Source organism: Stigmatopora argus, chromosome 16 (genome assembly GCF_051989625.1).
Source record: "Stigmatopora argus isolate UIUO_Sarg chromosome 16, RoL_Sarg_1.0, whole genome shotgun sequence".
NCBI lineage: Eukaryota > Metazoa > Chordata > Actinopteri > Syngnathiformes > Syngnathidae > Stigmatopora > Stigmatopora argus.
In genome coordinates, this window is record NC_135402.1 from 6,535,313 (window position 1) to 6,560,466 (window position 25,154).

A 25,154-nucleotide genomic window follows, 5' to 3' on the forward strand; every position below is an offset into this window, starting at 1 on the left:
CACTCTAAATTGCCCTTTAGGTATGATTGTGAGTGTAAATGGCTGTGCCCTGCGATCGCCTGGCCACCAATTCATGGTGTCCTCCTATGGCCTGGAGTCAGCTGGTATAGGCTCCAGTAGGCTCCACAAACCTAATGAGAATAAAGTGGTTCAGAAAATGAATGAATGAATGAATGTATTTATACTATTGTCTGAATATGCAGATATGGTGCGACTTGTAATGCATTGAGTATTGTAAAATGTGTACAATTTAATTTTCATCGCATCTACTTCCCAAAAATCCAACATTCTAATATTTTGAATGATTCAATCACTGCAATGAAGTACATAGTACATATTTTAACTGTGGCAATGGAATCCGGATAGTCAAGAGTTAACAAGACATCGAGAAGGAGGAGGGAAATGCACCTTGTGACCATCTCAGCAATTGCTTGGGTCGGCCTTCAACGTCACACGCGTAGGAAATGGATTTGGTGTGGATTATAGAATTAATAAACTTGCCTAAGGGCCTTTGAGGCGCGTGACCATTCCTTCTCGTTGATTTTAAGCCCATCAATTTGTAATTGCGCGTGCGTGTGCCCGCGTATACGTACGCGCTGCGTAGGAGCGTGTGTGGGGTTGGGGGCGTGTGCGTGTGTGTCAGAGCGCATATACGAGAGCGCGCGCGTGTTACGTGTAAATGAGGTGCGCGCTTGAGCTGACATAGCAAGCAGGGCAGCGCCGCCGATCCAGAATAAAAGCAAAGCCAAACCGAGACAAGCCGAGCAAAGCTAATCAGGCAGTCGGCGAGCGCTCGGCGAGCAACGACCCACCCGCACGTTCCACGGCGAGACATGATTACTTCCACGGCCGGGATCCTTCTGCTACCGCTGATCCTATGCCTCCAGCACTACGCGATTGTTCGGGGTAAGTCTTGCGCTCCCTTCTTTTGAGGCAACGTCATGTTAGCTAATGTCGACGAGCTTGAACACCTGTCTTTCGAGCCGGACCCGGACTAAATTGAATGAACCATCTTGGACATGATTGCACCTTGTGTTTATTGTTAGAAATAAGGCGATCCGAGGATGACCTGCTTTTTTTCCGCTCAAGCCAAGATATTTCGGGAGCGTTCTTTGCATATCTACGTTGAATATACGCACTAATAATATTTGGATTCTATGAAAAGAGTACATTTGGGCCTGTTTCATTTGTGTTGCGCAGACGCATTCGGGCTCGATTGGGTTTTAGTCGATCTGTTTCCTCCTTCCGAAAACGGCTTGCTATTTATTTGAGTACACAGTGGGTTTTATTTCCTATTACTGTATCAATCACTATGGATTAGGTTATTTTATTTATTTTCTGTATTTGGAATTTGATTGCAATCAACAGTGACAGGTGAGTTCACCTGGTGCAGGTGAGCTCATTCAAATCCAAATTAGTGTGGTGGCATTTAAACAGCAACAAGTCATTTTCACCCAGTTTTTTTTTATGTATATCTATTTTAAGTTGGTTTTAAACCATTATATGTGATGCTAATTCATGGTGAACATTGGTCAACTATTTAACTCTTCATTGGCAGTGATGGCCATCAAATCAATTTCACCTGGAATGACTGGCAATGGGTGATCATGTTTCACTGCCTTTGACGGCAACAGCTGACCTGCCCAACCAATTTGAGTGTGAGGTGACAGTGATTGAATATTTAAAAAAAATAACTAGATGTCAGTCGCTGTCAACGGCAGCAAATTAGTTTTATTTTAAAAACACAATTGAATGATCCCTGCAAGCTCTTACAGTCAAAATGGATTAATTGTCAATGGCAGCCAATAAATTCACATCTGAAACAGCCAGGATTGCCCCTTTTTAATATCATCCTTCCATTTTCTGCTCTGCTTACCCTCATTAGGATGTTACTAGTAACCCTTGAACTGTTGGTTTCTATTGATTTCTCCCCTTCAGGTTTCGGGTGCCAATTGGAGGTGGCTGCTTTATATACTATGCATGTGATTTTTAGCATTATTGATGGGCGCAGAGGTCACGTTCCTCACAGCACCTGAATTATTTGAAACTGGAATTTAACAATATTTATGTTTCAGAGCACATGATCACTATGTTCAAGAAAAACAACCCAGTCATGACTTTCACACAAAACAGACATTAAATCAATAAATATTTATAGGTGAAATAGAAATTTTAGCATTGTGATATAATTAGACTCTCAAATTCTTTTCATGAAGGCCAACATCTGGTCTTAAGTGTGATTGTTTTTTTTATTTCCTCTGCTATTCAGTTAGGAAAACTATCTCCCCACAAGAGATATAATGAATGTGTTGGCCTCAGACCTCTGCCAAGGTTAAACAATTCTAAAACAAGGCACTCGACAGTTAAAATTATGCCGGATCGTACTTTTCCAATTCCGTTTTGCAATTGTTCCCCCATCACTCACTTTAGTTCCTTTGTCACGTATGATCTGTTTTTGATAGTAAACATTTGCATTGTTTTAAATGTTGGAAATTAGTTCTAAACAGACTTTTTTTTAGTAGTCACATTTAGTCTGCGTACTATTGACGAGGGTGTTAATTCATACATAGAATAGAGCATGTGCAGGCTCAAAATCCAATACTAGTGGGCTTCATTGACATGTGCCCCCCCCACACATGCCACATTTAATGACTAAACAATTATCACAAGTACATACGAGTGCTAAATTCTAAATTAAGAGTCTCTGAGCAAGGCATCTCATAAATTAGATCAGCGGCAGCAATGACTGGCCTGATTAAAATGTATGTAGTTTTCCTCCACACTTAATGTGATGGCATGCTAGACCCAGATCCTCAGCTACATGAGCACAGGCAGTGTGGGGGTGTGCTTGACTCTTGTAGAGGAAGGGTTGGTGGCGGACGAGGAGGAGGAGGAGGGGAATACACTGCAACAGATTTTGTTACTGGGGAAAATTGCATTAACGTGACCACCAGGGTGACAGCATTTATATAAAGCACAGTGACATTCTATTTATGGTAGGAGAATCAAGTGCAACTTGGTGCTCCTGTTAGGTTATAGGTGACAGAAATTTGTCATTTGTGTGCCTTAGGAACCAAAACAGAATGTGAGGCCAACCAGTTTCAGTGTGGAAATGGCCGTTGCATCCAGTCTGTTTGGAAGTGTGATGGTGACGAGGATTGCAGTGATGGCAGTGACGAAATCTCTTGTGGTGAGAAATGCTCACAACGATAATTTGTGTACCGCTGTTCTGGGTTGGGTGTATACAATGCATGTAATTTTTGGGCTATGAACTATTGCGGTCTATTACAGGCACATTTATAATGTATGTAGTTCTCAGATCAGACAATGCTAGACAAAATGTTTTCATTGTTTGTGTTGAACTGGGAGGATTGCTTATCCCTTGGGACTGAGTTGCATTTTAAGACAAAAGCATTAGAATAGTTGTAACTGCATTTATTTGGAACCAGTTAGTGTCCATGTAGTCTCTATATCCAACTTTCATACTGTTAATTCATTTTGACATTAAGAAAATACATAGGTCTTGTTCATTGAAACGTTAGATGCTGTCACTTGTCTTGAAATGAAGTACAATTACTGCTACTATTATGACACGACGTCTCTACTGAAGTAAAATCCTGTCTATGCACATTTGTGCTGATTGTCTCTCTCCCCACTACAGTCAAGAAGGTTTGTCCGGATGCAGACTTTGTATGTCGTAATGGCCAGTGTATTCCAAAGAGATGGCATTGTGATGGGGAGCCAGACTGTGAGGATGGATCAGACGAGAGTGTAGAAATCTGCCGTAAGTAGCGATTAAACCTATCAGCTTGAAGTCTCATATAACCTGTTAAGGGAACTTTTATAGCTGTGATTTCAATGTTCATTTTTCCCTGTTAAGTTGTAACAGACAAAAGAAATTTGAAGGGTGACAAGGGCCAATGGGTCCCCATGTTCTGATGAACTGCTAAGCTCACTTATAAAATCATTTCTAGCAAATCCCTGATTGCTTAGGTATCTTGTGGTATGAATAATAAGGGTAGGATGGGTAGATGTACTGCGGAACATTTTGTTTCATCAGGATTTGGGGCTTAATGACTAAAGTGACCTTGATTATAAAAAAGGAAATAAATACAAATTTAAGTACCAATCTCAATGGCAAAGAACAAAAGAAAAGAAAAATACTAATGTATTATCATTGACTTGTGATATATGTACTTGGATTATTCAGACATGAGGACTTGCCGTTTGAATGAGTTTAGTTGTGGAGCTGGTTCAACTCAGTGCATCCCCAACTTCTGGAAGTGTGATGGTGAAAAGGACTGTGACAATGGTGAAGATGAGGTCACCTGTGGTAAGTGGTACTCAAATTATGACTAAATTATTAACCTATGTCACCCCATGTTTGCATGTATATTACTTGACTTTCAGACAGGAGTAAATTTGTTTAGTTTAAATTGCATGCATTCTGTATGGTGCTTTAAGTTTGCCATATATTATTTCAAATATTCTGTGTGCATGTTTGATTAGATTTGAAACCATGTAACAATGTCACAATCACCTTAAATGACAAGTGCATGTGGCTGTGCCCTTTCAGACAACATAACCTGTGCTCCAAATGAGTTCACCTGTGCCAGTGAACGTTGTATCTCCCGCAACTTCGTATGCAATGGTGAGGACGACTGTGGTGATGGGTCAGATGAAGTGGCGTGTGCACCATCTTCCTGTGGCCCGGACCAATTCCAATGTGGAAATTCATCATGCATCCCAAACAGTTGGCTGTGTGACGATGATGTTGACTGTCAGGTAAAGCAATCTCAATGCAATGGCGAGGATTAAAATTAAATTAAAATGTACAGAGCAAGAATAGCTGTTGTGAACACAGAGTAAAATGGCTAAAGCTAGAAAATGTGTTTTCCACAATTGTAGGCTTTGTTCATATTTGCATATAATCAATCACGGCAGCTGTTCTTTCACGCGTGGATTACATGCTTATTAGTGTTTAATGTTACAACTGTACTTCTCCAGGATCAGTCAGATGAGTCTCCGGCACGATGTGGTCGTCACCCAACACCACCAGCCAAATGCTCAACTAGTGAGATGCAATGTCTTTCGGGAGAGTGTATTCACAAAAAGTGGAGGTGTGATGGAGACCCCGATTGCAAAGACGGCAGCGATGAAACAAACTGTCGTATGTACCATAGCTACACAATGTATACTTTATGTTTTTGGAATTGTAACACTTGATTGGTTTCTCAAACTTGAACGATTTTGGCTGTCTATTTTGATTTGATGAATGTGTTTTGCGTTGTTAGCTGTTCGCACCTGTGGAGCAGATCAGTTCAATTGTGATGATGGGAAGTGCATCCTTGGCAACAAACAATGTAACGGCATCAGAGAATGCACTGATGGTTCAGATGAATTTAACTGCAAAAACCGTAAGTTTGGATTTCCCGAGGTTTTCTTTTTCCTTTCACATTTAGACAATATTTTTGACCCACTAGTAAATGTGATTTACCTCAACTTTCAATCACTGTGAAATTTACATAATGACGAATGGATTCATCATATAAATTAGTCCAATGTTCTCATATGTAACAATGGTATTACTTTTTTATTTTTTCAAATCCATGGGATTGCCAAAACATCTCAGTGAGTCAATGTCATGGACCTGAGAGGTTCAAATGCCGCAGCGGGGAGTGCATCGAAATGAGCAAAGTCTGCAACAAAAACAGAGACTGTCCTGACTGGAGCGACGAACCGATCAATGAATGCGGTGAGCTTTACATCCCAAACTGGCATAAACTTTCAATGTCCCCTTTACAACAATGTGTGGAAGCATTTAATCTATAGTGTACATTTTGCCAAGCCAAACAAAGAACCTTTTGTGGAAATTGTTAAAATATAGCGACTATATCAGTCTAAGATACTTCATATCCGTGTGAATGTTGCAGACATTGTTTAACAACTCTGTGCCAATACTGCGGACCAAATAGCGCAGGTTGTTAATGTAAGGCTCATAAAATTAGTCAACGTGTCCTCTGGACTTGGAGTGCTCTACATTTGCTAGTTTTTATTCCTTATTGGTTAAAAGATCTATTTTTTAATTATTAGACAAAACATAATTTTGTCCCAGAGACGGCATAAAAATGCTTATGTTTAAATCAGTGATTGAATAAAGCAGCGAACATTTTTCCTTTTCTAGTCTCATTTGCTGTCTTTCCCTCTTCAGGTGTCAATGAGTGCGTGATGAACAATGGGGGCTGCTCGCACATCTGTAAAGACATGACAATTGGCTTTGAGTGTGACTGCACTCCTGGGCTGCAGCTCATTGACCACAAGACATGTGGAGGTATGACATTTTGTTCAGAAATTAAATTTTAGACTCGATGTGAATACTGCAAACAAATCAACAAATGTATTTTTACTGAATTGTAGATTGATTGTGTTGGAAAAATTGTACAGCTTTGTGTACATCTTAGGATTGCTTTTATTATGATTATATTATAATTCTATCATAACATATTGACCCCAGCAGCTGTCTGCCGTCAAACATGTTGCGTACAATGCAACTTGTAAAATTGGCCCAACACCCTCTTTTTTTTTTTTAAAGAATGGAATCTTCTCTGCAATTATGACTTGATTCTCCCATTATTTCTACAGATGTCAATGAGTGTATGAACCCTGGCATCTGCAGTCAGATCTGCATAAACTTGAAGGGGGGATATAAATGTGAATGCCACAACGGCTACCAGATGGATCCAACTTCAGGAGTTTGCAAGGCTGTAGGTGAGTCATCTGATGTATAATGTAGTGCCTACTGGCTCTTCTGTACATAAACATTGTATTGTGAAGAGCACACAGGACTAAAAGCTATGGATTATTATATAAACAGGCTATATCCTGTCCTATATACAGCCCGTCTGTCACAGAATGAAATGTTTTCAATGTGAATCTAGCCGCTTGATGGTGTAGTGGTTCATTTGCCTGACTTCGGTGCGGGTAGGCGCAGTCTCAATTCCCGCTGGTGGCGATATGATTGTGACCAGTCTATGGTATAGTCTGCCTTTCGCAGAAAGCTGGGACAGGCTCCAGCAAATCCCACAACCCTCACGAGGATGTGCGGTACGGAAGATGAATGAATCCTATCTCTGCCTGTATAAATAAATCAGGAACCAGTATCATGTGCTGCAAAAAAAGTATATATAAATATTTTTTTCTTGGCTGTTTTCAAATTTTAAAAAAATCTATCAGTTACTAAATCTTCCAACTTACAAGTATGCTTTGAGTTTTGAAGCAAAAGATGAACCTTGAATGCATTTTGACTGTTGCTGAAGTTAAAATTGAATTTCCACATTAGTAAACAAGTCTTCTGTTCTCAGGTAAGGAACCCAGTTTGATTTTCACAAACCGCCGTGATGTTCGTCGTCTGGGTCTTGAGAGGAAGGAGTACACTCAAATTGTGGAGCAGCAGAGAAACACCGTGGCTCTCGATGCAGATATTGACCAGCAGCTGATCTTTTGGGCTGACCTGGGACAAAAGGCCATATTTAGGTAATTTGCACAGACCTAATGATAAAGGGACAAACTTGTGTGTTAAATGGGAAGTGAAACTGCTACTTCTGATTTGTGTACATGGTGGCATGTGGCACAATGAGTCATGTCTACAAATGCGCTTGCTAGACTTTTTGCAACCATCTACAATTGTTGTTACTTTGAGGTGTGCTTTTTAGATGTAAATATTTGCATACAAGTATTTTTCTATCGTGGTATTTGGGCATGCGAATACAATAAACTGCAAATTTCCACTTACAAAATACATTTTTTATACATAAATGGTCAATGAAAAGACAGAACTTCAACCCAAATTATTTGGAAATTTACACGAACAACAATTTTAAGGAAATCAGGAACATTAAAATAACAATTTCTTTCATTACAGCACTCTGCTAGACAAACAAAGAGATGGAAGTACCCACAACAGAGTGATAGAAAATGTCCACTCACCTGTTGGAATTGCTGTGGACTGGATATATAAACACCTATACTGGTCTGATCTGGGAACTAAAACGATTTCTGTTGCAAACTTTAATGGAACCAAGCAGAAAATTCTGTTTAATAGAGGGCTGAAAGAACCAGCTTCCATTGCTGTGGATCCTCTGTCTGGGTAGGTGTTTGTCAGGATTTTCATGATGCTGAATGAATATAATTAAGAATTTTGTACATCTTGTGATTGTAGGTTTCTGTACTGGTCTGACTGGGGTGAGCCAGCCAAGATTGAGAAGTCTGGTATGAATGGAGTGAATAGGCAGATTTTGGTGGCAACAGACATTCAATGGCCAAATGGAATAACACTTGGTGAGAAAGCCATGCAAAAAATCCTGTATTCCTAAATATTTATCACTCAGTTTTTTTATTTCATGAAGTCAACAATTTAGGAGCGTTTAATGTTCTGTAAAATTGAAAATATGGTGTTAGTGGAAGATTTTGAATTTCTTGTTAGAATTGGAGCATTTATGATTAAGCAGCTGCAATATTGCATTTTGTGTTTCCTATTTTTGAAGTTGATTCACTCACTGCTCAGGGCTTCCAATAGTTATTTAAAACATCTGCCTTAGCTTTCATTTTGATTTCTTTCAACTGTTGTTTCTTGCAGTGGTTTTGTTTTTCAAACATGCATTTTTTTTAACTTAGCAATGCGTCCTGTTATTTGTGGTAAAAACAAAGTACATCGTCAGGCTTTATTGTGCATTTGTTTTTATTAAAATATTTTATTATCACAACTTAATGTTTTTTTTTCCTTCTGTCCTTCTCACGCAGATCTAATCAAAGGCAGGTTGTACTGGGTTGATTCAAAACTACACATGCTCTGTAGTGTTGACCTGAATGGAGACAACAGGAAGAAAGTGCTACAGTCTCCCGACTACCTTGCTCACCCCTTCGCGCTTACCGTTTTTGAGGTAATTTTACAGCTGAATTTTAGTCATAAATTTTGTTTGATCCTTTTTTCTACAATTCATTTACCAAAAGCATACATGTAAATTTATGGTTTTCAAATTAGAATCCCCTCCTCTCAAACGATGTTTTGTTTTCATGATGCAACCAAAATTGTTTGATAAAAACATTTCACTGGCTGGAAATCCTGTATAGTTGCTCTAAACACCCTCTCTAATTGTTTCCTTCTTTACTTGCCAAACACTAAATATCCAGTTTGGGGGGGGGGACTTGTTACCCTGGCAACCCTTGACACGCACTAATACTCCACTGTTCTTAGTTCCTAAACAAAAGAAAAACTGATGTTCATATATTACCCAGTTAAACTAATCAATCAACATGAGAAAGGAAAGAGCCCCTTGCTACACAACTTGACACTGCTTTTAGTCTTAAATCGTCTTTAAACCTCAAACAAACAAAAAGACTAGAAAAACACCCCGGGGTCCCAAGTGCAACATACCAAAGGTTCTGTCTTCTATCAGGCACTTTACAATTTAAATAGTACAAGAAAACATGTTCAAAAGCAAACAACAAAGTATTAATCCTGACATAAAACACTGAATAACTATTAACAAAGATGTAGGGAAAAATCAATTTTCCATGATTCTGCCTGCCAGTGTTATTGTCACTGAAGAAATGTTTGTTAGTTTTCAGTAAGAAAGTTGAGTTTTTCCTCTGAGTGGTTGTAAAATTAATGTTTTTGTTGCGCTGTCTTCAGCTGCTGAAATAAATTTATAGTAATCTGAACACCCCCAATTCTGCCGAAAAAAGGAAAACATAAGATGCGTGTTATGTTCTTTCTAGGATCGTGTCTTCTGGACAGACGGTGAGAAGAAAGCAATTTATGGTGCCAACAAATTCACTGGATTGGACATTGTGACTCTGGCCAACAACCTGCATGATCCACAAGACATCATCGTGTATCATGAGCTCATTCAACTATCAGGTAAGATAATTCCACTAGTTCAAAAAGCAGTGTATCACAATAAGAAATGTAGAAAGCATGCAGCCAAATCATGTGCTCTTTTTATCTACTGGTTTTGGTTTAAGATAAATATTCATTTGGATGCATAATGTATACATCCCCCAAAAATTGTATAGTGAAACATTAAGTTTGCAGGTTTCAGAGATTTTTGGTGTTTCAAACTTTTAAAGATTTTTGCAGGGCTTAAGGTTGATATGAAACTTTTCAGTTACTTCACTTGGCTCATGTCATTCACTTCCTTGGAAATCAGTGTACTCTGCTTTTTGGGTGGTGCTGGTAGTGGGCGTTTTAGTGAAACCAAGGCATGTCCTAAGGCATATTGCGAAAGCTATTCATTCAAAATAACACAAGGACAATGTGATAAGTTTCTTGTTCTTTGGAAATCGTAAAGCAGTTTCAGGCTCCGTTTCTCCTTATCTTATTTAGGAAACTGGTACCATGATGGTCAAAAATGAAAGATTTTTTTTGTCGTGTTCCTGCAGTGGTAATGCAGCTAAATATAGTATTGAACCAACCAAAAACCTTTTGTTTTTAGGAACAAACTGGTGTGCAGAGAAAGGTGCAAATGGCGGTTGTAGCTACATGTGTCTTCCTGCTCCACAAATCAACAAACACTCTCCCAAGTTTACATGTCTATGCCCAGGAGGACAGGAATTGGCTGCTGATGGTCTACGCTGCCGGTCAGGTGAGTGCTAACTGTGATTCCCAGTCACAGAAAATATTCTAAATTTGAAACCAAAAAGCGAGAACAAACATTAAGAAGCAATTCAATAATTAGTTTTCCTCGTATGCATGCTATGTTAAATAGGGAGAAAGACCCTATGAGGTTTATACGTCAAAGGATCTATTTCCTCCCACTAAAAGGAGCACAAATGCAACTGGTAGTACCTGCACTGCTACAATTTGAGTACCATGGCGCTGTAGCACATCGTTAATGATAAATTACATTTTTTGCGCAATTTAGATCTAATCCTACTAATCAGATATTAGTTGTACTTTAATAGTGTCTACATTTGCCTTATCAATTTTGCCTCATATCCTAAGTGGAAACAAAGCATCTATGAAATTTCACCTCCACTGTTCAATATCCAAATTGTTTCACACGCCTAATTTTTAACCAAGTTACTGAATCGATTTCAGGTTGTATTTTATATTACATTCTACAGTTATTAATTAACCTCTACTCGGTGTGAACAAATTCTTTCCACATATTAGCCAGGCATCCATACTGTATGTTGTCTTGAGCTTGGATTGGGCCAGTAATGCTAATAAAATTAATAAAACCTTGTTTTTTTTTTTAAAGATAGTAGCTTTAAACTGGGGGATAAACTACTGTGAACAGATGAGCATCTGCCAACCTTCTTATTCATCCCCTAAAACTGACTAGGGAGTAGTGCCTCAGCTGCTGGATTTTTTTCTTTTTTTTTGCCATCCCCTTTTTTTTTTTTAACTCTCCCACAGTATTGTTTGATTAGGTACTGAGGCTGTCAGAAAAGAACCCAGGAATGGAATTCCGTGCATATAAACTACTAATTAGACTCTCAGCTGCAGACTAAGTAACTGGAGTAAACAAAGTACTGGAACATCTCCCTGACAACTCTCTGCGCCTCTGTGCTCCCCAAAAGAAAAATGCCTTGTTAGTCTAAGTTGCCTTGAAACTTTGGATTCTGAGTTTTTGTGTGTAATTGCATTAACATCCCCATCTGAGAATTCGGTGTGGAGAATTAAGAATGGCTGCTTTTCACCATCTCAATTTGGGTTGTAGCCAGAAACCTTCTATACTCTACTAAATCTCTAGCAAACAACTTTATCCTATTCAGTCACTGCAGCTGCACAGAAATAACTGGATCACCATCATGGGAGCTTTTACCATAATATCTCAAATATAAAAGGCTCCCGTGTAGAATCTAAAGCCCCAAAATACTTCAAAATGAGTATTTTCTCTAAACCCATGTATTACATAAAAGAAAAATCTGATAATATATGAAACCTGTGGAGTAAGACCTTTTTATTTTCACTGGCATATTTTTGTTTTCAAAAGTTTGATCATTAATTCTTTGACAGACGTCTCTACAAAAACCCTCTCAAAGGAGGATAAGAAACCTCTAATCCCATCTTCCCCAGGTAAAACAACCAGTTGCCTGCTCTGCTTCCTGATGCTGGGCCGTGCTGCTTGCGTCTTACCTAAAGGCTTGCTTTTTGTGTTATAAACACTAATAATGGCCAATTAGCTACTTGCAAAAATCTGGTGATTTGACTAATGGAAGAACATTTCTGGCAACCCTAATGATCACATTGCCTTTGAGTTTTGTGTTATACACGAGTTGGCAGCAGTTTATTTATTTTATTTATCTGACTGGCTTAGGTCTGTGTGGCAGTGTTCATGTGGGTTTCCCAAATTTTAAGATGTCAAGTTAAAAATTTTGATTAGTAACTATACGAATGAATTTTCCTGCTTTGAGCTTTGCTGTTTGACATTCACATCACTTGTTTACTGCTTGACACTATTGGAAAGTCTCTTTTTACATGGGGCCAAGGGGTAAAATGACTGCTTTCTTGTGTGTGTGCGAGCGCTCTTGTGTAGAAGTTGCTTATTTCTAATTTATGAATATAGTAGGCTATCTTAGTGTAACTAAACTGCATAACCACCTACATGTCTGTGCTATTTACTTGCTTGCGTACGTCCCAGTTACATTAGATAACAGATAGCGATTAACATGTCGAGGCTGGTTTGTGTGGGAACTTTTTGTCTCCACTATTAAATTAGGAAATGACTACTAGCAAAGGATTTGCAGGAATCTAGTACTCAGTAGTGTCTGCTTTTCATGCCACCCCTTTTTTTGTTCAAATTAAAGTAGTACTTCACTCTTTTTTGAATGTGGTGAATGACTGCATTATTAGCACAATGCAGATGGCAATCGCATTTACATATTTGGAAAATGAAACCCTTGCATGGGACTTTTGTTTTTCCAGAAGCCAATGTGAGTACGTCAATCCAGGTAAACACCAGAGGCTCTGCTGCAGCTTGGGCCATACTACCTGTCTGTAAGTGACCCTCACTATGAACTATTTTTTTGTATTATTGGTATTTATGTCAACTCCTAAATGTTGTATGGCATAAAATATTCCATCCTTGCCCTTCAAATAAAAATCACTTTGTGCACAGTGTTTCTTGCCATGGCAGCAGCGGGTGGCTATTTAATGTGGAGAAACTGGACATTGAAGAACCATAAAAGTATGAATTTCGACAACCCTGTCTACCTGAAGACCACAGAAGAAGACCTCAACATTGATATCACACGACACGGGGCCAATGTGGGCCACACGTACCCAGCGGTAAGTAAAGTGTGTTTAACTTTACAATCTGAACAGAGCCCCTGCTCCATAAAGAATTTGAGTCATTGGTGCAGAGTTCCTTAGCATTAGATTAAATATCTTCCTGACACAAGATTGAGACTTCTTGTTATTGACCCCACCATAATCTGCATGCTTCCATAATCTTAATTGCATTGTTGGCCATCACCAGAGCCCATTCCTCCATACACCGATTTAAACAGATTAACCTCAGCCCACTCAAAGCTCCAAGGCACTAACCTCTGCTCACAGCTGCTGCTGCAAGACTCTTCCAAAAGTACTCGATAAACCGCACAAACAAAGTTGTTATCCACATGACCTAACAAATTTGTGTAAAGATCCTATGTTTAATTCTTAACTACATTTTTTAAATTCATGGGTGTACAGTATCTGTAATTATAATGTTAGGCAGTTTTCCCATGTTATTCTACTGGGCAATTTTTATAATGAAATATTTCAAATAGAGAATTTGGGGGGGAAGCATATGAATCTTACATTGATCTTCGTCTGCCTTTATTTAAAAACTGACTCGAATCCTTTGTTTACTTGGTCTTTTCAACCTTGGTTACTCAGTCTTGCACCTCGTAGGGTGTCTGTGTTGTGGTAATCTGTACTTCATTTTTGGGGTTGAAATAACTTATCTATAGTTGTGCACTGATTTTTTTCCCTTTTTTTAATAGCGTTGCAACAGAATTACATTTTTAAAATATTTTTTTCAGATTTCAATCGTCAGCACCGAGGATGATCTATCATGACCATATTGGTGTTTGTCCTTTGTTCAAGCTCATGGAAAAGCACGGTATCCCATCAGCAAAATTTGCTCATAGTACAACAACATGCCTCCTGAAGTGCATTATGTCAATGTCAGTGGTGACATTCCACTGAAAAAAATAAGTTATTTATTTTGTAAATAATAGGTTGTTTTCATGTCCTGAGTTTTCAAGCCTCTCTGCCCCACCCTCGAAGCATTTAAGTTTAAAAATATCTTTGTCCAGCCTAAATAAATAAACTCCCGACAATGTATGGGTCAACAGTCTCTTACTGAGCTGCTTTTGCGCTAAGGGACTTGAATTCACCCAGGCGGATTTAGTCCTTATCTCATCTAACAGATAAAGTCTGCTGGACAGGTTGTAAAAGTAGTCTGAACTATCTATTGCCTTTCAAACTACCGGCACTCTTGTGTTCTATATGGTCATGTCTGAATGTCAGAATGTTTTCATTTTTTTGCAATATGTTCATGAGTTGTTCTCAATCTTTAATGAAGTGTAATTTATTATTGACAGCAGGTTTTCAACATTTGTAAACATTGTACATATTTAGCATCATTTCAGACTGTTGATCAGGATTCTATTCAATGCACTTTGATCAAATGTGTGTAAATAAGATTGTATACATTTGACATAAGATCTTTTTTGCTATGGTTGGGCATTGTACCAGGGTTAGGTTTTAAATGTACTGAACATGGGGAGAAAATTGCAACAATTTGGTAAAGCTATTTTGTATGTGCTGTGAATCCTTTTCTAGCCTTGTACAGTTGTTTAACCATTTGAAAACTGTATCAGTGGGCAGAATGATTTGCAAAACAATTGAATTAAAAACTAATCCAAAAAAATGTTCCTATCTTGGCTCCCTGTCCTAATTTAGGGGAATACAAAAGTGACATTGGTAAATGTGTTGCAGGGTATATTTCAATAGCTTATGGAACTACAAGCTCTGCACAGCTATGTTAAAATGTGCAATACAATTCAGTACATATAGTCATAGTCAATCCGAGCGGTCAAATTATGTGATGGATTAAGTGGGGGCTGAGGGATCATGAGACGGATAAGTGAAAGAATAATGCTGTCTAAAACGCCTTAAGCCCGCAGATCATCTCAGAGGAGCTTTATACCCTAACTGTTTTTGTGACATTTGAATTCTACCTTAATTCATGTACATTGTCACCCCCCCCCCCCTTTTGACAAACTTGCTCACACTTTAATAGTTTAAAACTGTTTAGACGACTCCGTGTCAGTGGAAGCATGTTGAGACGCTTCAGAGGCCGCAGCAGGAGTTTGTTCCCGGGCAACCGAACTGTAGCCTTTACGGAACTGGACAGCTTTGTGGATCTGACCAGGATCTTAGTGAAGCCATGGAATTCTATGCAGGTCAGTCATTAAATCTTTTCTTTCTTAAAAAAAAATAAAAAAAAAATTCTTATACTATGTGTTTTGAATATCTGGAATCCTTATATATTGCAACTTCCAACTGTTAAAAAATAATTAGCATATTACGTCAATTATATCTTTTTGAACTCAGAATTGAAACGGCTCTTTAATATTTTAAGAAAGTTATTGTCCCAATGTATCTTTTCAAAAAGGCTTCAACAACCAGTTCTTTTTTGCCAGCTAATAAATGTTCTGCTTTGTATAGTCAACTTGTAAAAAAAAAAAAAATCAGTTTGCAACATTGACAACTGTGATTTGTGTTCATCTATTTCGTTGCATTCTGCTTATAAAAAGGATCTAGCCAAAGATGTCTATGACCTGTATGCCGAGGATGAAGAGGAGGAGGATGCATCGTTCCCTCGCTCGCTGCTTACTCCTGCAAAACACATCATACTTAACATAAATGTTGGTGGAACTGTAAGTCCTTTAAATATTGTTTGCTTTATCATTTTCCCTCATATCAGTTTTGTAGCCAAATGAATTAGAAACACCTTCCAGTACCATAATGTGATTTAACCCTTTCAAGTATAGAGGTTACTACATTGGACAAATATTTAAAAGTTAACCAATTGACCATTTTTAGTCATTGGTCATTAGTGAGTTATTCAACTTAAATATGACCATTTGTCAATGAATATATACTTTTTATTATTTTTTAATAATTATATCTCATCATCATAAATGTCAATGGGACCCAGTGAGTTATATTAGTGCACTGTAAGGGTTAATAATAATTTGTGTTTGAAAGGGTTACATTGGGTTGATGTTCCCTGATGTTTCTTTTTCTTCTTTACAGTTGTACCACCTGCCTTCTGGGTTAGCTGCCAGGTACCCCAAAACACGGATTGGACGCCTCGCCGCATACACAGACCATAACATGAAGTTGGAACTATGTGACGACTACATATTCACCAGCAATGAGTTCTTTTTTGACCGAGATCCCAACATATTCCAGAATATTTTCAACTTTTATAGGTATAACAATGTGTCATGGGACCAAATTGAAGTAGAATGAACATCCACAACAACAAAAAACACCATTGTGCTTCTCTTTGCCCAGGACTGGTGTGTTGTGGATCAAAGATGAGCTTTGTCCCCGCAACTTTTTGGAGGAAATCAACTACTGGGGCGTCAGGATCAAAAACAGCCAACGGTGTTGTCGCATCTCATTCGAGGAGAGGCAGGATGAGCTGAACGAACAGCTAAAAATACAAAAGCAGCTGACCGCAGAGGTGGGTTTGCTCTTGAAATGAATTCAGTTTCCCTTTTTTTATGGCTACAAATTTCAATTTGCTACACAAAGACACTTTGGAAATAATATGTTCCATCACTGTTCTGGTCTTGATCAGGACTTCTCTATTCTCACAGGAAAAAAAGGTTCTATAATTAGTAACGGATACAGTACATCTGTTTATCAAAGATAATTCAATGAACCATTACCTTGTGAATTATTCAAACCAAGAAATGTCATCTACTCTAATCCCTCTGCATTGCTACTGTTTATCTCACATGCATGTTGAATTACTTAGTGTGTCTGACCTAAATCAGTTCTTGGCAGATGGCATGTGGAGAAAAGGCTTCTTGGCATTTTTTTTAGCCCACATGTTAACCCTTTCATGCACATTTTTTCCACCCATTTCTTTAATACGCTTACTATATCACTTATTTTACTGATTGGCTGTCATTGGCTGACGACACTAAATTTACACCTCACTTTGACTTGGGGAGCTGAAAAAAAATGTTCATGCAACGAGTCATACTATGGGAAAAAAATACTTTTGTTTTGTTACTTGGGGGTGTAGTATATTTTTTTAATGCAATTATATACCTAATCACTTCTCAAGTCACCTGACTGCAGAGAAACCAGCATCATTCACCTGTTTCCTAACCCTGTGGATTGTTTATCGACTGTCTCCTACAGGTGGAGTTAGTGGCAATGGAGGTAAATGAAGCTTTGTATCAAAACATGGTCTTTGGACACACACGCTGGAAGATCTGGAACATGATGGAAAAGCCCTTCTCTTCTATTGCTGCCAAGCTCATGGCTGTCGCATCGTCCACGTTTGTCCTAATCTCGCTGGTTGCCATGACACTGAACACCGTTGAGGACTTGCAGTACAAGGGGCGAATGGGGGGGGAAGAAAAACTCCATCCATCCTTTTCAGGGGAGTGAAAATCTATAAATTATCCCCATTGATGTTGTGTTCCAGACGGCATCGGGCCAGCCAAGCGGCAAATTCTTTGGAGAACACGTGGAGACTTTCTGCATCGTCTTCTTCTCCCTGGAGTACCTTCTTCGCTTGCTGTCAACTCCCAACATCAGAAGTTTTGGATGCAGCGTCCTCAACTCTGTCGATCTGATCGCCATCTTACCGCACTACTTGCAGTTGGTTCTGGAGTGTTTTGATGAAAAAGACACACACGTGGATTCTGTAGACATTGAGACCATGACACGTGTCGGAAAGGTAATGGCACACTTACTGAATCATCGATTACCATGTGCATTCCAATTAGCAAACTGATAAGTTGACCAATAACACTTTAAATAAGAGCTTATATTGAAGTTTGTAGACTAAAAATAATCATTTGCTGTACAGAGTTGGTTGAAGGTCAAAAGTGTCAACTTTTAAATAGCTGTCCATGGTGGTACACGGTCGATTGGTCGCCAGTCTTTTGGTCACCGGTCTTTTAGTCGCCCGGAAGGTTATTGATAATTACCATTACATCGTTGCTCAAATTCCCTAAATACAAACTGTGAATTACTATTACTATTGGCTTTTATTAATGCGTAGACCGTGTTGTTTTACCTTGTTTTGTCGTCAGTCTTTTGATCGTCCGTCTTTTGGTCGCCCGTTGTCGCGGTCCGGGCGACCAATCGACCGCACACGGTCCATGGTAGCGTCGGTGAAAAAAAAAAACTACTAAGAATTATTCTAAATATTTACTTCTGTGTTCACTCTGCAGCTAGGACAACTTCTGAAAATCATGCGATTGATGCGGATCTTTCGGATTCTAAAGCTGGCTCGTCACTCGACGGGCCTCAGGGCTTTTGGCTTCACTCTGAGACAGTGCTACCAACAGGTCATTTGCTGTGTGTACTTAAAATGGAATGCTCCTCAGCAGCACCATGTCCAACTCATTTATGCTGGATGTCTGTTTAGGTGGGCTGTTTGCTGCTTTTTATCTGCATGGGGATCTTTGTGTTCTCAGCTACGGTCTACACTGTCGAGCATGATGTTCCCAACACCAACTTTACTTCCATGCCACTTGCATGGTGGTGGGCTGCTGTGAGTCAATACCTGTCATGCGTAGTATACTTTAACTGTCCATCATACACATAACGAAATTAAAACTTAAGATAGTCTACAGCTCTTATCTTTTTGAACCTTGTGTCTCCAACCCCACAGGTCAGCATTTCCACAGTAGGCTACGGCGACATGTTCCCGGAAACCAACCTGGGCCGCATCTTTGCCTTTGCCTGCATCGCTTTTGGCATCATCCTCAATGGCATGCCCATCTCTGTCCTCTACAACAAGTTCTCGGACTACTACGGCAAGCTCAAGTCGCAAGAGTGTGCAGCCGTCACCAAAGCTCGTGGAGATCTGCAGTTTGCACGAAGGGCAGCTAAGAAGTTAGCCGAATGTTATCAGTCACGGACATCCCGGCCGCAGGGTCAATTGGTCAACACGGCAGAAGGGAAAGCTTTTGCAGTCTGTCACGGCCACACACGCTCATAGATTGCCCGTCACTAACGTATCCAAAATAATCCATAGCTGAAATTATGCCAATTTGTGACCAATATCTTGATATTAAATGGCTTTTCCTAAAGGAAGGGACATTCATTACATTGTTAAAAGTAACCTGCAAAGGACCAGCCATGACTCCTAGTGCCAACTTTTTCAACTCAAATTGCATCACAATATCTTGAATGGGAGATTGTGAGTGAGGTATGTACATGCTCAGAGGACACGTGACAGCGATATGCTGTGGAAGCAAGTTAATGTGTAATGGAGGCAAGTGTATGTGTGCATGCGGGCGTCACAGATGCCAACTGACCAGATGGAACATTGCACAAGCACCCATTTAAAGAATTTGTAGAAGAGAACACCCACAGCAGTCAAACATTTTACAAGGTGAAAACACTGAAATTGAACAGATTGCTTGAACACCTATTGTAATTTCTTTTTTATTTCAGCATTTTATAATAACATCCAAATGGTGACAATGCTTTGACAAAACCAATTTGTCATAAAGGAAAAAAAAGCCAAAACTGTACATAAAAATCCTTTAAGTTCAAACATTTTGTCAAATTTTTCAATTGTCCCATACCAAATTAAGCCTTTATACAGTTAGAGCAATTGAAAATATGAAATTGGTGGCAGTTTGACATGGAACATTCTTGGTGAAAGCATCCTTGCTTGCTCATTGACAAGTAATTCCACTAGTGTCCCACCTGTTTGCCACTTGAGTATCTTGCACAACTAATTTAGATTTTATTCCTCACCAGTTGCTAATGTGACTCAGTTCCAGTTTGGCTCTACTTTGATTCAATTTTTTGCTTATCCACTTGTATATGATAGATAATTATTTTCTCAAGTTTTCCAGCAGGATTTCAGCACCCTTGCTGCCATTTGTGCCTTCAAGCTCAAAGTCCTGCAAAGCAGTCTTCACATCTGCCACAACAGACTTGTCACAACTGTTCAGGAGGCTGTGGAAAATAAACATTTTTCAAATGTCATCCCAGCATCAGTGTGATGTTCTCACATAAGGTACCTGGTTTATTGATGATAGTTTGAGTAGCAAACACTTCTTTCATTATGTTGTTAAGGTAATGAGTTTGTGCTTCACATTGTGTCCTCACAGTAATTCAGTGAATGACAATAAAATCTATTGGTTTATCGTAGATTTTTTAAGTGCATGCCTCAGGCAAAAAAAAACTTGTAATTCAATAACTGCTGAAAGAAAAGCAGAAGACACTGATAAATTTGGTGAATGTGAACACACTGACCTGCAAAGCACCATAGCTCCTCTGTTGACTTTGCTCCAACTCCTCAGTTTTTCCATCCCAACAGTGTCCACCAGGATCCTTGAAAATCGTTCTGGAAGGACGACAAAAATGTCAATACCACAAACTGTTAGATTTTTCACAATTTGAATATATAGTAATGTTCAATAACTATTTACAACAATTTCATGTAATTAAAACTTTGCATTACCCTTTAAACACATGAATAAATAGCTTTGAAAAATTGCTAAGTATCACCTTCTTTCCCAGCCTCGACCAGACTGACATCCTGCTCTATGAGCCATTTGAGCACCAAGTGTCCAGCGGGATGTTCTGCCATGTGGAGCTAGATAAGACATTTGAAATCACTATTTGATCTAAATACGTTGTACTACTATTACCGAAAACCCAGGCAAGGCTTAATTGAAGACATTCACTCCCACTGACCTGCCCTTGGATGCCTCCTGGTACCAGTTCCTGATTAGCCAACTGAGCTACAGCTACCATGGCGGGCTGCAGGTCACCGCAGGCGGACGCCAGAATGTCACTAACTGTCACGCTGGTGGCCTTGTCCATGACCATGGATGCAGCGTTGTCTCTGAGATAATCGAGCAGTGGCGGGGAAACTACCTCCAGCAGCTCCTTCCTTCGGAGGGCTGCGTCCTTCTTACTGTTGGGGATGTGTGAAATAGAGCAACAGATTATTTTGGATTATTGAATTCCAAACATGCCAAAAATGAATTTTGAAGGTTTCCTGACCTGTGTGCATTGCCATCTCCCCTTTCTAGCACCTTAATGATCTCGGGCAGCAAGTGAGCAGGGTCTCTGGGGCTGAGCAAGTACAACAGAACTTTCTTGCCGTACTTGTTACTGATGACTTCCTCCAAAGATGACAAGAGCTCCTGGAAGAGTAAGAAACATGAACATGTTCAGACCCCCTTCCAAGCAAAGAGCAAATGGAACCAAATCTAATTCTTACCGCTAACACAGTCTGTTTGACTAGTTTGGTGTCATCCACGCAGTCAAATATGGCTAGAAGAACCAGGTGACCAAACTCCCCCTACAGAAGCAACACTGGCCATCAGTTCATCACTATGTCAAGACTTAAAAAGGTACAGTACATTTACTTCCTATTTGTCATAGTAATTCAAGAAAAGTGATACAAAGCTCTCAAAATGGTGTTAAATATGTGAAAACCCACCGTTGCAAATTTCACCATGTAGGTCTTCATTGTTTTAATGATAACCTTTCTGTCCTGAAATAATATTAGGAGATTTCACTTGAAACAAATTGAATTGCTTTGCTTCTGAACTGCCAAAGTCCAAAAACTTTCACTAAAGTATTTATCCAGACAAAATAATACTGGCATGGTAATGGCATTTGACCGTGCATACCTTGTTAGTCCCATGCCACAGACAGTGCATGGCCACTCGAGCTCCATCATGGGTGTGAGCCATGTAGACAACAGACTCCCTTATCGACTCAATCATCTCCTGTTTACAATGACAACATATACAAAACAGTTTCACAAAGAACATGGCCCTGCATTCACAATTAAATTTAAACTTTAAATATGCAAGTACAAATGAGACTACTCTGTAGCAAATTGACTTTAAACATGACTTCAGGAGCCCAATGAATTCATAACATCTAAGTAACAGGAGAATGTATACTTACCGCTTTCTGTTGGTCAGCACTAAAGAGAAAAAAGTCCAGGAAGACTTTGTGGACTAGAGAGTGTTTGATGACCTGCTCCCTGAAAGAACATAACAGCACATTTTGATGCAACATCACATTCTTGTAGATCCCTTTAAGCTAAAATAAAAAAAATACAAAAAAATGACAGCCATTGACAGGGAGGCAGTGATCAATCACCAGTCAGTTTGGATTTGATGTCTATCACTATAAATGAGGTAATATTTAAACAGCTTTCAAGTTAATATTACATTAAGTTATATTAAATCAAGCTGAAAACATTACAGTACTTAAGATCAATTAAAAATATAGATAATTGTATGTAGTGCAAATTAAGGTCAACAACCCATCTATGATAAATGCATTGAGGCTGTGGTTAAATTTATTTAAAATATACCTGATTCTAAATAGAAATTATATTCATTGTTTGTACACATGGTGTATGATGACTGAATTTGATTGTCTTACTTCTGTGCCATTGGGGTGAGAATTTGCTTCATATCAGTGATGATTTGATTCAGCCTGTCTGGGTTAGCCTCTGCGACTTTCTCGATAGTGTTGCATATCGATGACTGCACACATGGTTAGACAAACATTGGACAAGAAAGATTGTGTTGGAATCAATCCATTTCAAATGCAATAGCAACTTGAAATTGGGTATGACAGATGCAGTCTGGTTGTGTGTGCATACCTTGAGGATTGTGAAGACATTGCCGTACAGTTCCTCAGTTAGCATGAGTCTCTGTGCAAGCACAGCTTTGTCATTGTACGCATACTCAATGATTCCCGAGGCGGCAGCATGACGAAGCAATGGCCGCACGTTGCCTTTAAACGTTTGCATCACGGCCGCAATCAACTCCTTGTTCCTATAGAGGCAAACACAATAGGAGTCAAGCTCATAACAACAAAAGTGACTTATACTTAACGGGTGAGATACTTACCCATACATCAATAACTTTTTCACCACGTGTCTGCCGTACTGTGACTTACATAAATCAATGATATCATCTGAGAGAGACAAAGTGACATATGTAAGCAAAACAAAGCTCGTATTTCTTTTTAAATGGATTCTCTTACAAATGTACCCATTGAAATGGCTCAAATTGTCCCCGTTATCCTCTTGCCTTGAAATACTTGAATAAACTAATGAATGTGTTTAATGCAGCTAAGTCCTAACATTTGACAAATAACTACTCGCTAACAGAACTTTTTTTCTAAATAGACTTCACCTTTGAGTTCATCAAACACTTCTTGTCTCTGTTCATGGCTACCCCACTGGATAAAACACTGGAGCACTCGTACAGAGTCGTGAGCATACGCCATCTGAAGGACAGAGATGATGGTTCTTAGCACATACATAAACAGCTCATGGACCCAAGAACTGGTTTTCATTAACTGACAAATACCTGTTTGTACTTCCCCTTAACCAGCTCATGAAGCTCTTTCATTTTGTTGCTTTTCAAATCCTTGTCACACTTCTTTCTGTTGGCACATAGATAGAGAAATGTATATAAGGGGTCACACTAATGAGGTTGTTAGTACATAAGTATAACAGGAATTATTTATAACAATGCTGTTTATCCACAAGTCCAGTTGAAACTATTCTTTTTGTTGCGAATGAGTATGCGTGTGCTTACAGTCTTAGGTCTCCCCACAGTTTTTTGGCGTCATTGATTATCTGGTACATGTCCTTTCGATCTGCTTCCTGTCTGCTCTTCTTCAGATCTTTCTTCTTCTGTGACCTGTTTTTCTTCAGCTCTTCATCTGTCTTGTACTTCTTTTTAGGGTTAATTTTGCCTTTCTTGAGCTTCTTTGCCTGTGGACCTGGACAATCATGTTGTGAGTTACATTTTTTTATCATTTACATTTGGCAAGGTTATTAACAAAATATAATTCCAATTGATGTGTCAAATTCAAATGTTTATTTTTACTTCACTGGAAAATCTCATTACTATTTTATATCATAGTAGAATAGTGAATTTTTTTGCATGGAATGTATTTCCTAAATGCATGAGTGGCATTTCTACCTCCAGCTTCTTTATCGTTTCCATCCCTGTTGTCGGTGGGTAGTTTTCTCTTTTGTCCTTTTCCACCTTTAACAAATGTAGGCTTTTTCTTTTGAGTGGCATTTCTACCTCCAGCTTCTTTATCGTTTCCATCCCTGTTGTCAGTGGGTAGTTTTCTCTTTTGTCCTTTTCCACCTTTAACAAATGTAGGCTTTTTCTTGGTGTGATCTGCACTCTTGCTCATTTTGCCTTGTGTGTCCTTCTTGTTGTAAGGTTTGAAGAGTTTTTTACCATTTGGCCTACTACCAGGTGCTGTTCCAGGAGAATCTGTAAAGGAAAATAGACCACCCCAAGTTTTATAATACAATCATTTAGTTTTAGTTAAGTGTAAACAGCTTACCTTTCCCTTTCTGTTTCAATTTCTTTCCACCTTTGGGGCGAAAGGCTGTTTGGGGTTTCGCTTCCATTCTGCAGACAAAATATATAAATACATTCTTTAAAAAACTGAAATCTAACATTCATAATTGACGAAAAAACATTTTGGGAGTAATTCTAACATGATAGTGGATGGATGTACAACTGTCGCCATTTTATCCAGTGGAATTGCTAAAGTTACGCGATAAAATAGCCTAGATCTAATAAATATGAGAACACAAATGGTAATTATTACAATCAGAAGCAATCCAGTGGTAATAACACTGATAATACGCCTTACTTTAATGAGAAAACTTACATCGATTGCGGACACGCCACCTCAGCCTGTACATGCGTGTTTTACCACAACGGTTTACGACAATCACATGTCCAATCAAATTCCGAACCGTCTGCCGTAAAACGTTGACGTAATTACGACAGTGCTGCTAAAAAAACAGAAGCAAATGTACATGAAATGGATGATACATTATCTTATTGCTTCTAAATGTCAGTTC

The 25,154-nt window shown here is 38.9% G+C and overlaps 3 protein-coding genes across 5 annotated transcripts; 2 read left to right on the top strand and 1 right to left on the bottom strand.

Moving 5' to 3' along the window:
• The first annotated feature begins 544 nt into the window (after nucleotides 1-544).
• vldlr (very low density lipoprotein receptor) lies at nucleotides 545-14,331 on the top strand. Of its 2 annotated transcripts, XM_077622579.1 has the most exons (20): nucleotides 545-906; nucleotides 3,071-3,190; nucleotides 3,662-3,784; nucleotides 4,211-4,333; nucleotides 4,577-4,785; nucleotides 5,008-5,170; nucleotides 5,295-5,417; nucleotides 5,633-5,755; nucleotides 6,212-6,331; nucleotides 6,643-6,768; nucleotides 7,362-7,533; nucleotides 7,922-8,146; nucleotides 8,219-8,337; nucleotides 8,800-8,939; nucleotides 9,778-9,919; nucleotides 10,494-10,643; nucleotides 12,023-12,082; nucleotides 12,932-13,003; nucleotides 13,125-13,294; nucleotides 14,032-14,331. In XM_077622579.1, exons 1-20 carry the CDS (start codon nucleotides 834-836, stop codon nucleotides 14,065-14,067), a joined length of 2,589 nt encoding a protein of 862 aa, XP_077478705.1. In that variant the 5' UTR covers nucleotides 545-833; the 3' UTR covers nucleotides 14,068-14,331. The 2 variants fall into 2 exon arrangements, with proteins under 2 accessions (XP_077478705.1, XP_077478706.1); XM_077622580.1 differs by lacking the exon at nucleotides 12,023-12,082 and having other exon boundaries at nucleotides 556-906.
• A 936-nt stretch (nucleotides 14,332-15,267) lies between these two features.
• On the top strand, nucleotides 15,268-19,786 carry LOC144091165 (potassium voltage-gated channel subfamily V member 2-like). Of its 2 annotated transcripts, XM_077623252.1 has the most exons (10): nucleotides 15,268-15,459; nucleotides 15,814-15,936; nucleotides 16,316-16,494; nucleotides 16,580-16,751; nucleotides 17,441-17,461; nucleotides 17,558-17,639; nucleotides 17,728-17,984; nucleotides 18,484-18,600; nucleotides 18,681-18,806; nucleotides 18,927-19,786. In XM_077623252.1, exons 1-10 carry the CDS (start codon nucleotides 15,334-15,336, stop codon nucleotides 19,254-19,256), a joined length of 1,533 nt encoding a protein of 510 aa, XP_077479378.1. In that variant the 5' UTR covers nucleotides 15,268-15,333; the 3' UTR covers nucleotides 19,257-19,786. The 2 variants fall into 2 exon arrangements, with proteins under 2 accessions (XP_077479378.1, XP_077479377.1); XM_077623251.1 differs by having other exon boundaries at nucleotides 17,441-17,639.
• Nucleotides 19,787-19,791: 5 nt separating this feature from the next.
• pum3 (pumilio RNA-binding family member 3) lies at nucleotides 19,792-25,032 on the bottom strand. Its single transcript, XM_077623253.1, has 18 exons — nucleotides 24,959-25,032; nucleotides 24,626-24,693; nucleotides 24,247-24,552; nucleotides 23,857-24,043; nucleotides 23,626-23,701; nucleotides 23,449-23,542; nucleotides 23,161-23,227; nucleotides 22,911-23,085; nucleotides 22,688-22,791; nucleotides 22,202-22,280; nucleotides 21,919-22,017; nucleotides 21,726-21,779; nucleotides 21,504-21,584; nucleotides 21,284-21,426; nucleotides 20,972-21,194; nucleotides 20,783-20,870; nucleotides 20,528-20,618; nucleotides 19,792-20,227 (listed from the first exon to the last, which is right to left on the bottom strand). Exons 2-18 carry the CDS (start codon nucleotides 24,690-24,692, stop codon nucleotides 20,104-20,106), a joined length of 2,058 nt encoding a protein of 685 aa, XP_077479379.1. The 5' UTR covers nucleotide 24,693; nucleotides 24,959-25,032; the 3' UTR covers nucleotides 19,792-20,103.
• Nucleotides 25,033-25,154: the final 122 nt, after the last annotated feature.